At 34.5% G+C, this 22,536-nt stretch overlaps 1 protein-coding gene across 1 annotated transcript; it reads left to right on the top strand.

The window, feature by feature from the left end:
* The first annotated feature begins 7,187 nt into the window (after positions 1 to 7,187).
* Positions 7,188 to 22,065, top strand: LOC129235180 (uncharacterized). The gene is made up of 2 exons (XM_054868874.1): positions 7,188 to 8,255; positions 21,206 to 22,065. Exons 1-2 carry the CDS (start codon positions 7,837 to 7,839, stop codon positions 21,747 to 21,749), a joined length of 963 nt encoding a protein of 320 aa, XP_054724849.1. The 5' UTR covers positions 7,188 to 7,836; the 3' UTR covers positions 21,750 to 22,065.
* Positions 22,066 to 22,536: the final 471 nt, after the last annotated feature.

Raw genomic sequence — 22,536 nt, 5'->3', positions numbered from 1 at the left:
ATATGTAGTTTTGTATAGTATAAAATAAAACTAAGATTAAAAAAAAGAGAGAGAATTTAGTAATTTGCTACTATACAAATTATGCGAGTCGAACAAAAGTTACATTCTCGCACAGCACTTTGGAATAGTTGAAATTGTCTCCGCAAGCTTTTTATTTAAAATGTTTTCCTTTGAAAGATTTCTAACGACTTCTTCACAAACTTGTAGCACAGTTCTCAGTTGACGCTGAAAAAATGTAGCTTAAAATCTCAGACAACATTTTCTGAACTTTTTGTCTGTCTCTGGAAACACAACTCTTGCTAAATACAGTACTCAATTTTAAGCCCTATTAAGGATAAAGTTCTTATTCACTGTGGGTGTCATTTTAATGCTCACAGGAAGAAAAAAGGTCTTAAAATTGGTGAATAGATTTGGATCACGTAGAGGCCACACAGCCTGAAAATTCAGAGGAATCGTCTTCTAAAAATAAATTAGGGTCGTACAAAGCTAAAGTAAGTAAATAAAAAATTAAACAACTGGTTTATATTCTTAATTGTAACTCTCTAAAACGATCAAATAACTGAAATCTACAATATAATTACAGCAACATAGACGAGCGTATGGTTGAAATCGAAGCGTACATTGGGAATCAAATGTCAGTCGAAAGGCATATATGACAAACCGACAATTTTGTTTTTGAACTTTCCACTTTAACACTTACCGTTCAAATTCATTTCCAAACATTTAGGGAAGGGTGGCCCAAAGCGGGTAAATCGCCCAAAGCTGATAGACCTTCATATGACCTCCCCCCCCCCCCATGGTGTGTTAGCGGCGATGAATACGTATGTCGTGTTTTCCCGAACATCCCCGAGTTTTTATCAGTCCCAGCGAAGCAGCTTTGAAGCGGCATGACGCAACCAGGCTTAAAATTAAAAAAAAAATGATACATTTAAAAAAATGAAGTTTTGTAACTTGTGATTAGTCGAAGACCAGCCTATTTTTTTACTGTCAATAATATTAACTTAGTCTGACACTATCCACCTATAAACTACGATGGTCATTCCGTTTTTTTTTATTATTAATTTAAGGTTATAATTATTGAAATAAAAAACGTGCCTTTGGGCAAAGCGGGTGTAGGATCTTTTCATATATTTATTTAAAATTTCTTGACTCGTGTGCTGACTTAGATTTTCTCTTTCAATGGGATAATTATAACTTTTAAAAGTTATTTTTTAGAATGTCAGTTAATTGGTATATTAATTAAATCAGTTATTTCTTTATGTTTTATAAACAAATGTACTGATTTTAAATTGGATTGGCAAATGTACAAAATCACAATTAGTTAAGTTTACCCGCTTTTTCACATGTTTGTTAAGTTTGATAATAAATAAATATTGGGTTTGAGATGATACAAAAATCACTTTTCATTTTGAAGTTCAAGAACCCTGCTAAGAAAAAAAAACCGAAATTGTTGCGATTAAAATCCAAATACTACAATTTTCGATCGTTCATCGTAAACCGACCCGCTTTGGGCCACCCTCCCCAATTTACCCCTTTTCCACTAAAATCTAGGCTAAAAAAAAATAGGAAACTGGGAGTAATTAAGATGAGATGATTAACTCATTTAGTCGAGTTAATTATGTGACAATTAAAAAACAATTGTGCTACAGCTACGAAGACATTACTTTCAATTCGAAGTTCGTCGATGAAAAAAGCAAATTATCGTCTGAATGAAATCGAGTTCCAATATCCTTTTCGGGTTTGTTCCTGGTACCCTTCCGATCAAACGCTCAAAGCGAACAACCTTAACACAGTAACCTCAATACTGTGAATAAAAATGAGTTGCTTTTTTTTAGGAAAGCAACACTTGAATTAAATATTATCCTTTTGGAAATGAGGTGTATCTCTAAGTGGATATCAAGTTTCCGCGTGAAATCAACTGCGTATTCTTGATGCAAATGCCAGCCAATAATTTGGGTGCGAAAATATTTATACTTCTACTTAAAATGACATTTTATTCTCTTTTTTTCCCTTTCCTGTTCTTCATTTATTTATTTATTTTTGAACACTTTTGTAGAGTTGCGAATTTGTGGATAAAAATGTTGTTGATCTTTTCAGAATCAGCAATATTTTTATTCCCAGTCCCTCTGCTAAAATTTTCTTTCAATAAAATTTAAAGAGAGTTGCAAGAGTTTCGAATAAAAATATGGTTAATCGTTTGTGAATTAAAAGTATTTTTATTCGCAATCCTTCTGCTAAGATGTCCTTTGAATAAAATTTAAAGCTAATTCATCCATTTCTCCGGTTGTGGAATTAACTTTCCACAAGAAAATACCTTCAGTTTAACTGAGAAAATGAAATCACAATGAAACTATCCTGAGCCAAATATATTTGGTGGTACTCAAAACCAAACGATTCTAGTCCTACCTTTTTTATTTTTTTTCAGTTTTTACCAATCAAAAAACAATGTTCGTTAGCTTAAATCTTTGAAAAGCTTGTCCCATTCCTCTCACGCGCGCATTTCAAAATATGCAAATAAAGTCACCTTTTCTTTCTTTCTTTTTTTTTTTTTTGGCTGAGCTTTTTTATGTTTTGTTCATAACCTAAAGAATATAATGATAGATTTTTTTTGCTGCACTTTTGGTTCATCTAAATTATTGAAGTAGTACGTTCTCCCACTCCTGCCGACTATACGCTATACTGCGGTTTAGCGTGGGTAGGTAAAGGGTAGTACAGTCGACTCCCGCTACAACGCGATCCGACTTACACGAAATGGCTATAACGCGATTTTTTCCACATTAAAGAATTTTATTCCTAACGCGAATTCTTCACCCGTAACATGAAAATTTTCCGAAGGGAATCGCGGTTTTTTCGTGAATGGACCTTCATCCCTTTGGCATCACTGAGAGCGGAAGTTCCCACAGGTACTAGTCTAAACATCAATTATACAAATAACTACTCCTCATTTTCCATTTGTTTTTTTATTCTATATGGGAAAGTTGATGAAATATAATGACACGTAAGAGCGCTGTTTCATTTAAAGTTTGTGAAGATAGAAAGAAAAAGAGAAAGTTTCAACAACTATAGTGCATTTGTTTTTCTTACAACATAATTTACGTACCGTAGTGGTTTATTTTACGTCTTCCTTTCCCATTGATCATTGATTTTGTGCATCGTAGCAGTTTTTTATGTTAAATAAAACGTTTTTTTTTTTAAATACAATAAGTAAAAATTCAAATTTTTATTTGAGAAACAGTAATGTATGGTTAAGATGAGATGGTTTTTAACAGTTTGAGGTGGTGTTTACAAGTGTCTTTAATCGTATGGGTATGTTTATAAAAATTTTTACACATACCTTTTTCCACAACACGAAATTTCAACTTACGCGAAGGGTCTTGGAACGCATCCCTCGCTTAAGTCGGGGGCAAATTTTTCATTCTTTGCATTTGTTTGCATTTTTGTCATCTATTGTACGTTAACTTGGTTATATTGTTTTCGTTTTGAAAAAAATGCAAGAAAAAAAAATCGTCTAATTCCAATATTTTCTTATTGTTAGTATTGAATCCAAAACGTGTTTCTTCAAATATACTAGAAAGTCGCCCGTCAAGGTATGACGGGTGAAAATTGCTTCTACATTTGAACGAAGCCAATGCCTGTTAGGGGATATTTTGATAGTTGAAATTGTAACCCTAACTCCAGTGGATTAACCCTAAACTCCAGTGGGTAGCGTTCCTTGGTGACCATTTTTTCGTTTTGTCATTCCCCTGAAATGACAGTTTTACCAGTAAAACGGTTAAGTTACTGAATCGTGTTCATCCTTGTCACGATAAAACCCTTCCCTGCATGTTAAACATTACCAAAACATATTATCAAATTATCATGCCGTGGAGCGAGTTTCATTGTTGAAGCACGCGGGTTACTCGATCATCGGCTATTATTTATATGGGGATATCTCGAAAACTCATTTCTACAGATACTGCCGTTTACTTGCCCACGGCAGTATATATATTCACAAATAATTCATTTAATCTCCCTGGCCTTTGCCTTCTAGGTGGCGGAGCACTAAGATGTGGTGATGCTCTGTGTCGGCTTCTAAAGTCCGACGTCCAGATTCAATATGAGCATGTTGAGATTTTACCTCTCGCAGATGAATTTTAGCTTTAGCTCAAAACAAGCAACTGTTCGGATGAGCTTTGACTAAGTCTAGACGCAACTTAAACCGCTGCTCAGTATTCTTGCATTATGTTGCTTTCAAGACAAAAAGTAATTGAAGTACATTACAGTGGATTGGGACCAGAATAGTCAATTAAGTACCTCAGTTGACGTTTAATACAAATCCTACTCAAATATAACTATATGGGGAAAAAACACGAGATTTAATTCCAGAGACAGTTGGTTAGAAAGTCTTTTTTTTTTGCAAAAGTAATCGCTCTTCAACTAGATAATTCCTTAAGAGTCTTATTGTTTGGCAAGAGAAACTGTATGACGCCTTGTCAGCCAAATTCATGACCAACATCTCCGAGTAATTTTCCTGGTAAATTCATTTTGCTTTTCATTTTATTTTTCATGTTACTTTAAGAAATATTTGGTCGACCTTTTTGTAATTCTATTTTGCTTGACTTCTATTAATTATTCTAAATTTGTTTTTACTCTCAAGTTTTACAATAAGGTAGCCATAAAATTTTGGTCTCATTCAAAAATTAAAATTATTAAAAATCAATGGAAAAAGTTATTTGGACTATTCTTGTTTTAAATTAAGACAAAATGTTCTAATTAAAATTTTACCTTTAAAATGTTCAAGAACATCAATTCGAGTTAAGGGTAGAATAGAGTGTTGTACATTGGGACTGCTAATTTCTAAGAATATATATATATATATATATATATATATATATATATATATATATATATATATATATATATATATATATATATATATATATATATATATATATATATATATATGATGTGACGTACCCCATGTGAGGGTACGTAAGATTTTTCACCCTCACCCCCCTATTTTTGCGTAAGATTCCATTACGTTTTTCAAAATAATAAAATAACGAATCTTGGAATCGTTGCATCTCTGAAATTTTTATTAAATTCATTATTATTAAATTAAACCTTTTTGTGTAAAGAAATATTTACTGAAAAGTTGAAATTTAGACTGAATGTTTTTTCGACTTTTTTTTTTTGAAGCAATATTAATTAAAAATGAAACATGCCATACACAGTGTGACTCTTTTCGTATATTTTACACTATTCATTTTGCCTACCTTGTCTTGTGATCAGAGAAGTCTGACTGCGACAGAAAGGTACGGGTTCGAACCCTGGCTCGCTCATGGATGTACTTTCTCCCTCCTGCTCTTGTCCTTTATTTGTGTGATTGTGTTGCTATGCTGTGAATGGTTGCCTATACCCTATAAACGGGTCATTATGGCATGTGTGTATTGTAGAAGTCGGACATCACACCAAATTACGGTAGAGTTTGAAAAATGAAGCAGCGCACCGAAAATTGCCACAAAAATAACAACAACAACACTATTCATTATTCGTAAAACAAATAAAAACAGCTCATCCTAATACGTTTCTTACCTTCCAGACGTAAATGAAAACGATCCCTGCCAAATCACTTTACCGCGCGATTTCTAATGTAAAATATCGACTTGGAAAATATTACGTAAGAATGGGTTTGACCCCCCCTTCCCCCCGCCAAAGTAAGGGTATGTAAAGATTTTTTCAAACCCCCCTCCCCCTCGAGATCCTTACGTAATTAATGAATTTCCCCTAAGCCGCAATAACTACTGAATTTCTCCTTAAAATGCATGTTTTTTTTTCCATCTTTAGTCATATTAGGAATAAAACACAATTAATTTTGTGTTAATTTTGTGACAAAACCCTTTTTTCTCTTCGTATCATTTACATTTATTCTTTCTTGGAAAATTACTATTATTTCTTTTTAAAATACTATAAAATTAATGTAATATTCTCAATCGGGAAAGCCACTTTTTGGAGATCCTACTATAAATGAGGCAAACGCAACCTGGCAGCATTCTGAAGGCTTATACGCAGATCTTAATCCCAGTATTAGGATGCTGCTTGGAGGACCAACTATAGGAGGCATTGCATTTGACACCAAATAGGAAAAATAACGTTTCCAGTCGTTCAAGCATTGTTTAGGAAACTAAAAAATGATGCGCACGTTGTGACCAGGCTGTCTATTACAACTCAAACTGTCGGTGGGAATCTCCACATTTTTTGCCATAAACAAATGTTGGACAAGCAATCGTAGAAATCATCCAGAAAGGTAATCCTCAGTACGTGAGATTGACCTTCACATCCAGTAATCAGTGGCAGATTTACAGTTTGGGACCCTATAGACGACAAGTTTGCCAAAAGCGCGGGTTTCAAAAAAGGTGGGTTTAGGGGACAGCGCCTGTAAAGCTGTTTTTTCTTCTTCTTCTCCTTTTTTTTTTTTTTTTTTTTGTCTAATTGTGCTGCATTGAATTATTACTAATTCAATGAAATCTAAAAATTGTAGATTGAGGCCTCAAAATTTGGGGTGGATAATCACCGTAGAGTTCCCCCTAACTGAAACTTTCGTTTTCATTTGATAACATGAGAGAGTCCGTTTATTTGGAATTTTTAGTTTTTATGTGCCCTATGCTCGTGGGGGCCCTTTTGCAATTGCAACTTTTGCAACATGGTAAAGTCGCAATTGCACGAAACTAGAAATTCGCTCAAAAAAAAAAAAAAAAGGTGGCGAGAATTTGAGCTTTAGTCTATCGGAAAAAGTATTCTCAAATCTGTTACTTAGAATTGATGTTTTGTTGCAAAGTGTATTGCTTATGAAAAAAAAAAAAGTTTCGTGCGATGTGTAACAGATTTACCAAAAAAAGTTTTTCTTTTTTTGATAGTATTTTTAAACACAGTATAGTAAATGTTTATTTGTAAGAAAACATTATTTGTCAATTACGATGCAGACTTCCTTTTGTAATCAAACTTGGGGTAGCATTTCTTTAATAAAGAAATAATTTAGATAACTTTCTTCTTAACATGATTGGCGAAGGAGAGATGAGAAATTGCTCTTGCTACGGAGAGAGTTATCGCCTCCTCTATTTGCACAGTGCTCTTTTGGAACGCCATTATCTTATTTTCTCGATCACGTGATAACCAATGCTGGAAAACTTAGTTCTGATGCTCGACTGGTAGCGCCCAAGATTTCGAAAGAATTATGAACACCTACATTGCTATATGAAAGCAAATCCGGAAACGTAATGTGTGCTTCTTGCAGAATCGAAGACATTTCGGCAAAAAGATTTTATGGTCTTAATCCTGGCACATTTCTTGGTTTATGGATTTTAGAAGGTAAACACTGACTCGTCTTTATTTTTCTCTACATCTGTGTCGTTTGACCTATATCGCTTTCACAATGTTCAATTTTACAAAGAATGGCAACGTGGAATTTTTAAAAACTTTGACTAACAGAGATACTTAACTCGTTCGTGAAGAAATTGGTATTTTTACTGAAAAAAAGTTTTGTTTTTGCTCTTAACTTTCAAGCATGCTTTTAAGTAGCTAAAACTTCTACTATGTGAAATAGCATTAAATATTTCGTTGAAAACTTTTGATTAGTTGCGTTTTGTTGCCATTTTTCAAAATCATATTATCAAGTTAATAATCATGTGAAGTTGTTGCAAAAAGATCAGCTTTTTTGGAAGTGTTAAATGACTTAAACAAAAACACTCAGCAAAGAGACAAATCAAAGAAAAAAAAACTAAGAATAATACCATGCCATCAATTTTAAAGAAATGAAAACCATCAGTTTGATGTTATCTGTTCTCGACAGCTCAAAAAATGGCAAAACATGCTCTTGTTACATTAGCTGCTTTAATCATTGCCACGTTGTGTTTCGTAACTCCTCTTATTCTAAAATATCACATCTACAAACCGAACACTATAAGTGTGGCCTCAGGGGATATAGTCCCTGTAGGAGAGGAAATTTCATCTGTGTGGTGCCAAGGTGTGGAACTGTCCTCGAAGTCTAATTTCCAATCATTCCTTTATGAAATTGAGCCTGGTGTTGTCACAAATGAGTTCCAGAGAACTGTAACGACTCATAAAATTGTGCTTCCCGACAAGTCCCAAGAATATTGGAGGTTTCATCTACTGAGGGGTTCACAAGTTAGCATTGATTCTTGTGTACGATTGTTTGCTGGAGGTCTGACTGTGGTTAAGGGTCATCAAGGACTTCATAAGTGCCTAAAAGAACATAGGTGTGTATTTATTCTCGCATGATTCTCTCTCTCTCTCTCTCTCTTTCTCATGATACCTGAAACATTAACATATTTTTCATACTTTCTCGTAGGTGCATTTAAAATCGTAATGGGTTTCAAAAAGCAAAGAAAATCACGTGTTCATGCTTAAAAAATTATCTATTAGTTAAGTGATCGAGGGTTAGTTAATCATACAAGTTAAGTTCACATAGAAGAATAAGTAACAGGCAAAATGAGGCAGTGAGAAGCAAAGGAATACAAGTGAACATTTTCAAGTTTTGAGAAAAAAGCGTTTAAAGACAACGTTCTAGGTAGGCTTTCATTGAATATTTTTCCTAAATCATGCTGTGCATCAGCACCTACCAGGGCTACTAGTACTATCTTATGCCCCAAAACAGAGGGGAGGTTCACTTACCATCTGTACCGGTTATCTCCAAATTTTTAATGTTGTCTTTTACATCCCTTTGTTTCTCACTACCTCAACTGAAATCCAACATGAAGAAACAGTTCAACTTAGAAATCCTTTGTTTATTCAGTTATATAGTATTTTTAGAATTAGGTTTTTTCTTTCTGACATAGTTGAGGGCGAGGGCAGTTCCTATAACAGTTTTCAAGGATTGTGTTTTGATTGATTTCGAAAACATCAGATGTTCAAGATATTCCACGCTTACAAAAGTTATATGAAATTATTCAAAAAAGTGAGACGTTGTGAAATGATAGGTTTAAATACAGCGAAGATTCAAAAGGCGAGAGTAATAGCATTTTTTTTTTTTAATGCTACCTCATGTTTAGCAGGATTTAATTTTTTCAGCAGTGAAAACATTACGAAATAATTAGAATTGCACATCTCAAAATTTTATTATAAGGAACATAAAAGCCAAAAGCCTTTTGTAGGATGTTTTGTTTTTCATCAGCAAGTACGGGAACCCATAAGGGATGTCACAGGTGTTTATCCGACAAATATTGACTGATTCGAAAATTTTGGAAACAGTGAGACATTGCACCTTTCAGCTGCAGCCATTTTTTCAATCTTTTTTTCATAATGCCTAAAATGTCTCTTTTTATAGATGTAGGAATGTATGCATGCTTGTATTTTATTTATTTATTTTTTAATCATTCAGTGAAATTCGGAATTTCATTCAGTAATTTGAACATTTTTCCCCTCTAAAAAGTTAGATATGGGACATCCCTGGAGGCAAGGTTGCTTTTGTTTTCTAAAAGGTAATTAATACTAGACATAATAATGCAGTATGAAGTATATACAAAAGGCCCAAAAATAGACGTAAAATTTATATTTTCAGAAGAAAAGTGCTTGAAATTAGATTTGCATTTAAATGGAAGAAGGCTGAAATTTCACCGTATAATAAAATACGAACTTGCTCACACGTATCAACATGTAATGAGAGAAGATATCAAGCATTTAAAAAAAAAAATGGAAAAAAGATTGCGAAAAGTAAATTTTGGGGGGAGATCACTCCCTTCGGGGTGCCCCTGGCACTGATCTATGGTGGGGCGGCCCCCTCCCCCTCGAAACACGTGTATACAGTAATTTGCAATTTTTGTGTTATTATACGTTGTTATTTCTAATTTTTACTTTTCATGCACAAAGGTATTAGTTCATTTGTATATGCTGCATGTTTGTTGAATACGGGTCAAGTACAATAGAAATAGGTTGATTAAAATTTAGGTTTATCAAATTTTGTCAGGAGAAAAATCTATTTACCTTCAATATTTTATTAAATATCCATTAATAGAGAAATACTGTTTCAGAATATGTTGATGTAGAAGGAAGTGAATGTGACATCGTCCAAACACTAAGGATGTGTCGTTCATTAACGAACGGGTCACAATGAACGAATCCTTAAAATGAACGGATCCGTTCGTTCACTTAAAAAAATAACGACCGTTCTTTTGACGATGAGCAGTTTGGAACATTGTATTTGACGCACTTGTTATAAAATCGCATTCAAAAAAAAAAAAAAAAAAAAAAAAAATTGCACTAATTTTCAAATTGTTAACGTTGAATCAATCAAATTTTCTTTTTCTTAGTGCAGTACAATATATTCATTTTGAACCTTTTTACTTTCTGCTTTATTCTTAATTTTTCTCTATCCATTGCCGCTAGTATACAATATTCCAATGTATTCATTAGTAATGTTTTGTGTAGCTTGTGTGGGCGACTAACGAAATGTTTGTACATTCCACTTCCTGTCCCACGCACCTGCTAAAATCCTTCTCTCGCCGAAATTATTTCTGAAATTACCTTTTATTACTTTTCTAGCGATCCTTTTGTCTTCGATAACAGCGGTTCCCAACCTTTTTTGCAACCAGAGTTTGAGAACTGATTTTCGATATGTTTGGGGTTCTGAATCGAAATATTGAAATTAGTTTTTCTCTAGCAGCTCTACTTTTTATTACTTTCTTTTACAAAAAAAAGGAAGTATTGTATTCGCGAAAACATTTTCACTTAAAATTCGGCTTTAATTTCCATTTTGCTCATCCCCGAATTAATGTTGAGTATTTTTTTCAACCCGACCACACGCGGATAAGTGCCTAAGAACGTATAGACACTCGAAACATCCATCTTGACATTCCCCGAGTTAATTACAACGACTTTTCTCGTGACATCCGTATGTACGTATGTATGTATGTGCGTATGTGCTGATGTGCGTATGTATGTCACATAACTCAAGAACGGTATGTCCTAGAAAGTTGAAATTTGGTACGTAGACTCCTAGTGGGGTCTAGTTGTGCACCTCCCTTTTTGGTTGCATTCGGTTGCCCCCAAAGGGGGTGTTTCATGCCTTTTTGGGGGGAAATCGTTGTTAGTTTCGATGCAAACTCAAGTGGTGTTATAATTTGGCGGACACTTGGCGATATATCGTCAGTCTTTTGGTCGCCAAGTTTTTCACCAACTTGGTGACAGATTTGGCGTTTTTTTAAATTATTTTTTTATTTTTTAATCTGGTTTCAAATTGGCCATGTTGGTGATATTTAGAGAGTTAACTATTGAATCACATTAAATTTTCCAATAATGGGGAAATAACATTAAATTGGTGTAAAAGGAAGTCATGTGATGCACACATCAGCTCATTTAGGTAAGTGCTGCTGTTTTACCCAAAATGTGCAGTTTTAACTCCATTTTGTGCACTTCTAAAGCAAGTGTAGGCTTCTTAAACAAGGATTGCTTCTGGCATATTTACCCTATTGTCAGCCTGCAGTCTAGTAACTTGAAAGAAAATTCACCAGATGCAGTAAAAGTTTGACAAGTTGAGTAATAACGCTTCAACAAGTTAAGGTCAATTTGTAAGCAGAGCTAGATAATGTAGACGCACGCACGCACGCCGTGCGCGGATACATTCGCTGACGTGCGGATACATTCGCTGCGGAATTGCACGTTGTCCGATAATCGTAAAAGCTCTTAAATAAAAGATAAAGATTAGATCAATTGAAGATCAATTTGAAACGAAAATAAGTAGAAAATATCTTTACGTCTTATTTGTTTTAAATTAATATTGATATTATTTATTTAGATTGTAAAAATTATTACAAGATGTAAAAAGTACACCCGCGCGTTCGGTGGATGTATTCGCTGCCGTGCACGCGCATCTCGCGATAATCGTTTAAATTCTTGCTGCTTATTTCTAATTTGTTTTAAACTGATATTACTTAATTTTTAAAAATTATTAATAGATAGAATATACGTAAGCGCGTAAGGCGAATATATTCGCTGCTGTGCGGATACATTCGTTGTGAGCACGCGCGTCTCGCGACAATCATTCAGGTTCTCCTTCTTAACTTCTAATTTGTTTAAATTTGTTTGTAATTGCTAATGTAATGATTAATTTTCTTTATTTGGAATGTGGACACCCCCGCCCCTCCCCCCCCCTCCTTTTTTTGTACGTGATAGACAATGAATAGCTTGCAGATACTTTTGAGTTGCGTGCGCAGATACTTTATATTTTTATCTGACTCTGTTTGTAAGTTCTTGGCTTGCATATATTCGCTTCACGCGATGTGTGATGAGCTGGATCTTTGTATACAATATTTTTCAGAGCCTGATTAATATAGCGGGTGACCCGAAATAAAGTTTTTTTGGGGAGGGCCTCTGAAGTCAAACCTTATAAACACAAACATTAATGGGAAATCACCATTTCAGGGTGTTGAGGTGTTTTACCACTCGTTCAAAATATTTTTTGGGAGGCAGAGTATCCCACACTTAAGTACACGTAAAAAAGGTAAACAAATAAAGGAGAAAACGAAAGAAAATGAAGGTAAAGTTCTCTTAAGTAAAACTACTACAATTTTAGTCATTTTGAGGCTCTTAAAAATTAGGGACCCATGTCCAAGAGCCTAATTGGACTGTTTGGTAATCATCTCTTATTATTTGTACAATACAATAGGAATAAAAAATCCCTGTTTTATGTTTTATTTGATCTATAGATGTAACTTAAACCTGTTTTATGTATATTTAAATGCTATATCTTAGAAATTTGAGCTTCTGGGCAAAACCTGATGTCATATTTGAACTTAGGGTACCAAATTCATACGAAATCAGTTCCAAAAACCCCAGCACCAAAATCACTGTTGTCCTGTGTTATTTTTTGTTAGTCCATAGCCATAGTTTAAATATTTTTGTTTTACACTCACTGATATAGTGATTCAGATTTATATGTCAATGTGAGTTGTATATAATGAAAAATAACAGAGCAACTAAAAATACATTCGTCAGTGGAAAATAAATCACGCAATTCGATACTTTTGCGTATAGTCATATTAAAAGACACTTGTTCCCAGATCCTGTCTTGGTTCGAAAGGATCAAGTATTCCCAAGTGTACTTTTCAAACATAATTCAAAACTACAGCAAAGAAGCGCCACTAATTAATACTTCTCACTCTTGTAACATTTTTTCGAATCTTCTACTAATACCATATTACAAAAACACTGTATGTACGCCTTTGCCTTTTGAAAACAAACAATGACTTTTTTAATCAGGAATTCAAAAAAAAAAAATCATCTCTGAAAACTGAAAATGACGCATGACATCAAAAGAGGCCGTCTGACACTTGGGATCATCTGACACTACTATGGTTGCTCGGTAATATTGCCAGTATTGAAAATTGTTATTTTTCAGGCGCCGCTCAATGTGATCACGGTTAATGTTATCATTCGCTTAATGCTATATCAAAATTACAAAGTCCCGAAAGACTTGAAAATTAAGATGTGTGTCGGATATTGTAAGCATTGTCTTCGTTACTGTTGCCACTTTTTCATAAACTTTCAATTTTTCCCTCGAAAGCAAGTTTCCTTCTTATCAGTAAAGCATAAGAAATTTTCTCTAAGCTACATAAGTTACTTTTAAAACTTTACTCTAACGGGCAAACATTTCAACTACGGAGAAAAAGCGCAATAGTTTAACTGTCAAGAACAAGCTTGACATTTTAAAACGCTTTGACAATTTAACCGTGATGAGTCAAAGAAATTCTGCAGAACAGCTAAACACTTCTCTGCCATACTATTTGTATGTTAAGTTACTAAAAAACACAGTGACAAGATGGAAAACAAAGTGAAGCTAAATGAAACTTTAAGCTATAAGCGAAACCGTGTTGGAAAATATGGTGAAATTGAATCTGCTTTGAAACATTGTTTTACAAATTTCAGGGAAAAGGACGCGCGAGTGGTTTGGGGTCAAAATGTCGCCACCGAAATGTCGCGGGACAAAATGTCGCGGCCAAAATGTCGCCGTTCCAAAATGTCGCCGGGCCAAAATGTCGCCTGTCGAAAATGTCGCCGGTCCAAAATGTCGCCGGTCCAAAATGTCGCCGGTTCAAAATGTCGCCGGTCCAAAATGTCGCCGGTCCAAAATGTCGCCGGGCCAAAACATTGCCGATCCAAAATGTCGCCGGTCTAAAATGTAGCCGGGCTAAAACGTCGCCTGTCCAAAACGTCGTCGGGCCAAAATGTCGCCGGGCCAAAATGTCGCCTGTTCAAAATGTTGTAGATCCAAAATGCGTTTATTCAGTTGGTAAGAAAAATTTAAATGTACAAAAATGATGTTTAACACCAAATTTGCAGAATAAATGGTTACTGCCTTTAATGAATGTCTCCGTTAAAAATGGGACTGAACTAACTGCGTTTCTTGATAAATTCTAAAAAGATTATTCCGTTTTGATTCGCAACTCTCGGCTGTTTTTCAGCAAACAAATAGAATACAAGCGTTACGTTATCTTATTTCTTGTGACTCGCTATCTACCAACTGTAAAACGTTCTGACGGCGTTCAGTTCTGACGTTCGCTAAATTATTTTAAACTTTTCTTCAAGAATAGTGTGTGTTTATATGTGACCGATTTTTTGGGGACATTCTACGTCAAAACCTGTAGTAAGAATTCGAACGATACCCGCAAGTACCCATATATGATTTAGGGCTGCGTGGTTTTTTGCGTCAATTCGTTCAAGATAGTGGAGTAACTGAACGTTTTCATCGATATGCGTGACTGTCATTGCTCAAAAAATGATGAACGGAATCAAACAAAATGTTAGGAAGCAGCAGGGGGACAGATTTTGGGCTCAATAACACCAGAGGGTGGAGCAATCGAATGTTTTTTCCTTTCTTTTTTATTATCTGTGATTGATATATCTCAAAAAGTAATACAGTAGACCCTCGTTTTCAGCGGGTTTATTTTACGCGGTTTCGATTATACGCGGTTGAAGATTTGACACCTTTATTTTATTCACGCAGATGAGTTTCGGTTTTACGCAGATGCGGCAATGCAAACAGGTAACATTTTCCTCTCTTTCAAAACCCAAGCTCCTAAAGATTGCAGATTACACGTAACTAACTGCATTTTGGCGTGCTAATAATCGAACTTGGGTCCTTGGAAACATTTTATGCGATTGGTTCCAGAGCTTTTTCCACCAGAAGTAAAGTGATTAAACTCACACAGTTCAGAATTCACTGGAAGAAGAGCTTTTAGGAGTGACAAAGGAGGTCAAAACCAACGAGGATACCGACTCCGACAACCAAAAACGCTCACATTGAAAATTTTGAACCATTCGTAAACAATAGAAATGATCTTTCTGATTTGTTAGTGAAGGAAGATTCTATTAAGGAAATGACGCAAGTGATCATGGATGCGTTAATGCTCCGCAAAGAATTAGAGAAAAATTCTTAATGACTACCAATAGACTATCATAGCCAGCTCTTCTTCATAAACAGAACACGAAATTAGTTTGTTTTCTTTATGCATATTATGCATAAAAATCGATATAAGTACACATTAAACTTATTATACAATACAATTAGTCATCACTAGAATGAAGTATTTTTTTTATCTACGGAACCTAATCCCTATTTTGACACTAATATTAGGTCTCAATTTACGCGGTTTCGATTTACGCAGCATTTCCGTGGAACATAACCCCCGCGTAAAATGAGGGTCAACTGTACAAGGGTTAAGACAAAATTTGGTCTACAGGTATATCTTAAAGGGCGAGTTGCTCATTTATTTTTGGCTTCAGTCATCCCAAAAGGATGGATCACCGAATAATTTTTATCGTTTTATGTGACTGCTATATCTCAAGAAGTAATGCGAGGATTCATACAAAAATGTAGCATCCAAGTGAAATTAAACGAAAACAAGCCTTATTTTCGTTCTAAGTTGAGTTTCGTAATCGTTTACGTGAGTCAGTGTAATTAAATAAACAATGAAAAATATACTAAATTTATATATGAGAGGTTGAGCATGATATCAATAAAATCTAAATTAGCCGTGTATTCCTCTCATTTTTGTAGCACTTTAACTAGCGTGAGTGTTAAATAAAAACTGAGTTTGCATTCTTATATAATTTGCGTAGTAAAAATTCACTAATTAAAACAGCAATTTTTTCTGAGAGAGAAAAACTTATTTGTTTATTATTATTATTATTATCAATTTTCTTTTCTTTCTGAATTACCAAGCTATATTGAGCTGGAACTATTACTTTTTGAAACTCATTTTAAAAATAAGTCTAGGTCAAAATTGATCTGAATAATCTCATTGATATCAGTTATTTGACCCTTCATTATGAAATTTTTTCTTTTCTATTTAAAATTGGAAAATGTGATTAGCTGACAAGCGCTACTTCGCATGCATGAAAGTATCCTCTTGAAAACCTTCAATAAAATAGCTGTTCTGAAATTGTCCCTTGATGTTCTATCGATTATATAAATTTCATGAATGTTGAGAATTTAAAATATTTGTAATCGCGTAGAGTCGTTTTTCAAAAATCTGAGTGAAAGACACCTGTTTTAGCAGTTACGGATTTCATTGATTTCAAAAGATTTGACGGTGAACATTTCGACGTAATTTCAGAATTTTACTCATAAGAGATGGGAGTTCCCACGGCAGTTTTGATCTTACTTTAACCAACGTATATCTCACTGAAAACGTAGTTTTTTTTTTTTTTTTTTTTTTTTTTTTTTACAGTTCTTAGGGTAATGTTGATAAATCTATGAGAAAATTAAGTTTCATTAAGATACTTTTCTACTTTATTTCCACCCTGGCCCGTGATTTCGAATTTTTCCAGTGAAAGGGGAGAGGGAGGATAACGGGCGTATGTATAACCAATGCAAATTTCATAGGATTGCTATAAAAACCACTCCCACGTAGATTAAAAAAAATTCAAAGTCGAGGGCCATTCCGCCTGATCCCCTAAATGACTGACCTGTCGCTACCGTAATAATATGCTAGAGTGAAGGAGTTATTTGTTTTTACTTCATTACGCCAAAAAATACAAACCGCCTATTCTCTTGCCATATTCAAATTGCGCCTCACTATTCTTTCATTCGCGTTTAGAACAGTTTAGTTTTACTTCCATACCAATTTTTTGTCTGAATCCTTGCGTTACATCTTGATCCTTTATGTTATATCTTGAGTATTATTATTAATCCGATTAAACGAGAAAAAGAATTCCGTTGCAGCAGCCTTTCACATGTTTACGTTTGTAATAGTATACAGAAAAACGTATGTTTTTCTGAAAACTATTAATTTTCTGGAATTAATCTGATGTTTACGAATTAAGACAGGAGAAAACGTTTGGAATTTTTGAAGGAACTTACTTTGAAAGGCAATTAATATTCTTTCGCAACTTTTATGCTGGAAAGCATCGACGTACATTTAAATTTTTCGTACAAATTGAACTAGCGAATTTTAGGCCGGCGACATTTTGGACCGGCGACATTTTGGACCGGCGAAATTTTGGGCCGGCGACATTTTGGACCGGCGACATTTTGGACTGGCGACATTTTGGGCCGGCGACATTTTGGACCGGCGACATTTTGGACTGGCGACATTGTGGACCGGCGACATTGTGGACCGGCGACATTTTGGACTGGCGACATTGTGGACCGGCGACATTGTGGACCGGCGACATTGTGGACCGGCGACATTTTGGACCGGCGACATTTTGGGCCGGCGACATTTTGGACCGGCGACATTTTGGACCGGCGACATTTTGGGCCGGCGACATTTTGGCCGCGACATTTTGTCCCGCGACATTTTGGCCGCGACATTTTGGGCGTATACCCGCGCGAGTAAACGATCCAAAAGGAGATCTTGCTTTCAAAATGGGCAAAGACTTTGTAGCATCGGACGGATGGTTTAATGGATGGAAAAAGATAGCTATTTGATTCTACAAATTTAGTAATTTATAATTTAAAAATGCGTTTTGTTGAATCACTGTAATTTTAATTTGCAGTTGCAAAAATAAATACTTCTAAATTGAAAAAATCATCATTTTGTGTGCCATGGATTCTTTTCGGTTATTGTCATCTATCGGTTATTGTTATCAAATTGTATTTGTCCCTACGTAATCACATTAAGCGGCATCTACTGTAATAGTTTCGGGATTTTTAAGGGAGAACTTGCTCCTGAGAGATCAACTATCCTCATTGTCCCCAAGCGTTCTTTTTGTATGATATTTAGAATGAATAAATAAGCTGGAAAAGTGAACTCAAATATGTGCAACATCAGAAACTATTAGTACAAGCACACTTGGATGCAAATAACACTGAAAAACAAATTTTAACGAAGTTTCTGTTCCTCCGGTGTTTTTTACAGATTTCAAGGTGCTGAAAAAGAATATGTTTGCAAAAAATTTCTATCGCACCCTCGAATTTTCAAAAATTTCATTTATAAGTTTTGGATTATATATGCTATCTTACAGCAGTTAAAAGTTTACTGTATGTTTATTGTAGATGCATTTGATCCATATATACATATATATATTTTTTTTTTAACTTATTACAGCGATAGAACATGTAACAAGGGTAGAAACCGAATTCACTTTGATAAGTTTTATATACGGGACCTTGAGTAGATGGGGCCAGGCTCCATATCGTTTCAGTTTCGCGCAAGATACGGTAGTTGAAGTTGTCACAGCAGGTTGGGACAGCAGGTGAATACATCAAAATTATATCAAAAAAGAAATGGCCAGAGCGCAAAAAATATTATGCACGTGAAAAAAAAATATATGCAAAACGTTCCTCTAATCGATTAAAAAGAATATTCCCCCACCTTTACACATAAAGTTGGGATTGATGAAGAATTCGTTAAATCAATGGATAAAAAGGGTGTGGATTTCAATATTTGTAGGAACAGTTCCTATCACTCATTTATGCAAAAATTAAGGAGGGTATTTTCATTGAACTATAGATAAGAATGCTTATGAAGGACCAAAATTTTGTAGCTAGTTTAAGTGATTTAGAAAAACAGCATGAATTTATTTTAAAAATGTTGTGCCACAGTTCTTAGGAAATAATAAAAGTCCTAATTATGAAAAATTAATTTAAGACATGTTCATAAGTTACAAAAAAATTAGGATGTTCAATGTCACTGATTCCCCCCCCCCCCTGAAAGTACGGGAGCTGTGAGCGACGAGCATGGGAAGCGCTTCACCAGGATATTTCTGCAATTTAAGCGAGATATCACCGACAGTGAGTTTACTCCTAATGTGCTCGGGATTACTGTTGGAATCTCATTAAAATATTATATCTTATTTAAGTTAGTGTTAGTGCCAATAATAAAGCATCCGCAGTTAAGGCAATTACAGCTACATAAAGTATGAAATTTAGGAAATTGTTTTACAAGTACCATTATTTTTTTTCATCAAAAATCTCTTCCATTCTTCTACAACTTATTAAACAATGTATTTTTTTTTCTGTTTTATACTAGTTTTAAGCTTTGTAAATGTTTATAAAATGGTAAATGACAAAAATGTTGTACATGTATTGAATAAATGTCATTGAATTGAGATTTTAAAGATTTTGGATTTTTCAAAAGTATGTGGGTGATGGAATATTTTTATTGTCATACTTTTTTCACCACCCCCTAAAACATAAGTCACCACTTACTTAATGAGGAACAGAAACCTTGTTGACCAGTGTAATTGCAAAAACTTCAATTCGTCAGAAACGACTTCTTGTCCCCTCCCCCCCCCCTTTTTTTGGCAGACTTGCCGATGTTTGCAGAATAGATTGTTGGCAGAATTCGCTCAAAATTACCGATTTCTCAGTTTTTGAAATATGCCTTGGTTTTAGACAGGATGATTTGGACCAGAACATGACGTTTCTGTTGTTGTTCTTCTTTTTCTTTTTTTTTTTTTGTTAAAAAAGCAATGATTGTGTCACCAGTTAGGTTATAATTACACTGTACATAGAACCATGTTACCAAACCTTTTGTAAAAACCAAAAAAAAAAAAATCTTCAGAATGGATTTACCAACCTCTTTACAATTCTAAAATTCGTCATAATTCTTATTTACTTACACTATTAAAATAAAGATTCAACGTTTCACCTACATAACCGGACGGTCCTTCACGGACTTTCTAGAGGTAACATTTTCCTGCTTCAAATAAATGATTTTGATCAAGGAGGTTTAACTTGAACCGAAATCTTGGTTCAACTCAGATTACAAATGGCGGACGGATCACGTTTTATGAAGAAATTTCGTCTGTAGTTGGAGTAAACCTTATAACCTGGAAACATCGTAACGCTGTGATTAGAACCTGTTTAGCCTTCACAATACTGCCAGGTTAGACTTGCCTCAACTGTAGTATCTTAACAAGGTCAAGGGGGAGTCCATTTTATTGCTAGTTTTTTTATGCGGACAATTTAATTATTATTACACATTTAATGTTTAGATCACTTGGATTCCATTCAGAACTTTGCTATTTTTATTTTATCCATTACACAAAATACCATAGATAAATAACTTTTTGTGATTTTCGACGTGATGTGATTTTAAATTTTCATGTTCCACCCATTTTATTTATCAAAACCCTCTTGAGTTCTTCACGAAAGTTCAAAAGCTTTCATGAGTAACGTATTTATAGTTCATGTGATAACTTTTATTTCGATTTATTTACTATCTAAAGAATGTGTTTATTTTAAGCATAAACAAAATATCAGCAAGTCCATTAACATGGTTAGTTTACTGCAAATTAAATCAATGGAGTTTATGTAATACTTCAATTAATAACATTTCAAAGAAAAAACTTGTTTGCTTTTTAAGTTAAGCGTAAGATCAATTATCCAAATTAGAATAATGGATTTATTGAATAAGATAAAACCGAGCTAACTATACGAGTATGAAATTTGGGAAAAACTCTAGTAAAGGAAATCGCTCTCATGTATCGGTTTAAATCCACTATAGTGGACAGAGACGAAAGCTTGACCCCAAAGCGCACAAGGTTTTTCTCTTAAACTACGTTTTGATGAGAAAAAAACTATAACACGGTTCAACCTCTCACCATGAATTTACTTCTTCATTCACACTAATATAGTAAAATTTGGGCAGCACCATAAAATTGGTGAATTTCATCACCAATATAATGGTTGAAAATAAATTATTCATTGAATCAATTTCTTTGTGAAACATTGAATTTTTTTAACAGAGTATTTATTTCTTGATAGGTATCATATCGAGAGAGAAGACATCAGTGGAGAAGATAGCCAATCAGAATCGGAATCTGACGACGTGACATCATCGATATCCAGCAGCCAGGGGGCTATTTCCAACGAAACGGATCGGATTTATGTGTGCAAGAACGCTTTGAACCACGTTACTCTGCCAACATCCTATAGGTGCAACTCATTGCTTGGCAGCTTGGCGAGAAAACATATCCTTGATCAATACATCGAAGAAACTGGTTATTATTACTACATCTTTGCTTCTGACACTTACTTAAACATTATACCCAACGAGTTTTCAATTCAGTTCCAAGTAGATAGGACTCATTACAATTACAGCGCCAGTACTGACAATTGCACAAGTACTAATCTCTGTAGCTTATCAATCCCACTAGCATCAGATCATAAAATTATTATGCAAATGGATTCTGAAAATGGAACATTAAGTGCTGAGAAATTGAAAATTTCATGCAAGCCAAGAGAATGGTTATTTTGTTTATTCTATGCGGGATTTTTGATTACCATTTTCTTGTGCGCATTCCAATGAGCTACGGAAATATAAAAATGCTTGCATAGACAGTCTCTTATTTCTGCATTCAAAACATAGTGCCAAAAAAAAACATTTAAGACTTTAGTATGGTTGTCATGCTTTCGAAATTGTGACCTTTTTTCTTTTAGGAAAAACATCAGTTATGGTTCTGGAAAGTTGTCGTTTTTTTAAAAATATTTTTGTTGCTATCCGGGGGGAGTCTTTTCAACTGGTGATGGAAATTTCGGTGACTTTTGAAATTGTGCCCAAAAACTAGCAATATGTGAAGCCTTTCCAAAATTTGCTCAAAAATATATGTGTAATAAAATCAGTGTTTTTTGCATTAAATCGATTTTTCTTTTTTTACTTTTTACAAATGTAGTTTCAACTTAAAACGGAATCTACTTGCACAATCTGACGACAATGACAAAACGGAATTTGAGTTTGTTTCTCTTTTAAGCGATATCATAAACTGGACAGAGGTGACTTTTGGTTCCTACCATACCTTTTAAACATTTCTCCTTAATCAAACGAAAGTTTTTTACAGTTAATTTTCCATTGAGATTGGAACTTTCAGCAGGGGTTTAAAAATACGTTGTTTGCACGCTTTGTTAACTGCTATATTACGGGCCCCTGGTTAACGCTAACAAGAGAACGGTACGGATTTGTTTTTCCAGAAAAATATTTGAAACGTGGTTCTTATCTAGCATATCGAGGGAGTTAAATCCGATGGCGGGGATCTAATTTGAATATAGCATATAATGTCAGTGGCGCACACAGGAATTTTGCAAGAGGAGGGTCCAAG

The sequence above is a fragment of the Uloborus diversus genome, chromosome 2, assembly GCF_026930045.1.
Source record: "Uloborus diversus isolate 005 chromosome 2, Udiv.v.3.1, whole genome shotgun sequence".
Lineage (NCBI taxonomy): Eukaryota > Metazoa > Arthropoda > Arachnida > Araneae > Uloboridae > Uloborus > Uloborus diversus.
The sequence above is the reverse complement of the archived record's forward strand: the minus strand, read 5'-3'. Positions and strand labels throughout refer to the sequence as shown.

Coding starts and splice junctions, on each gene's coding strand:
- LOC129235180 (XM_054868874.1), top strand. CDS start 7,837: ATGGCAAAACATGCTCTTGTTACATTAGCTGCTTTAATCATTGCCACG. Junction 8,256..21,205: donor AAGTGCCTAAAAGAACATAG/GTGTGTATTTAT, acceptor ATTTCTTGATAG/GTATCATATCGAGAGAGAAG.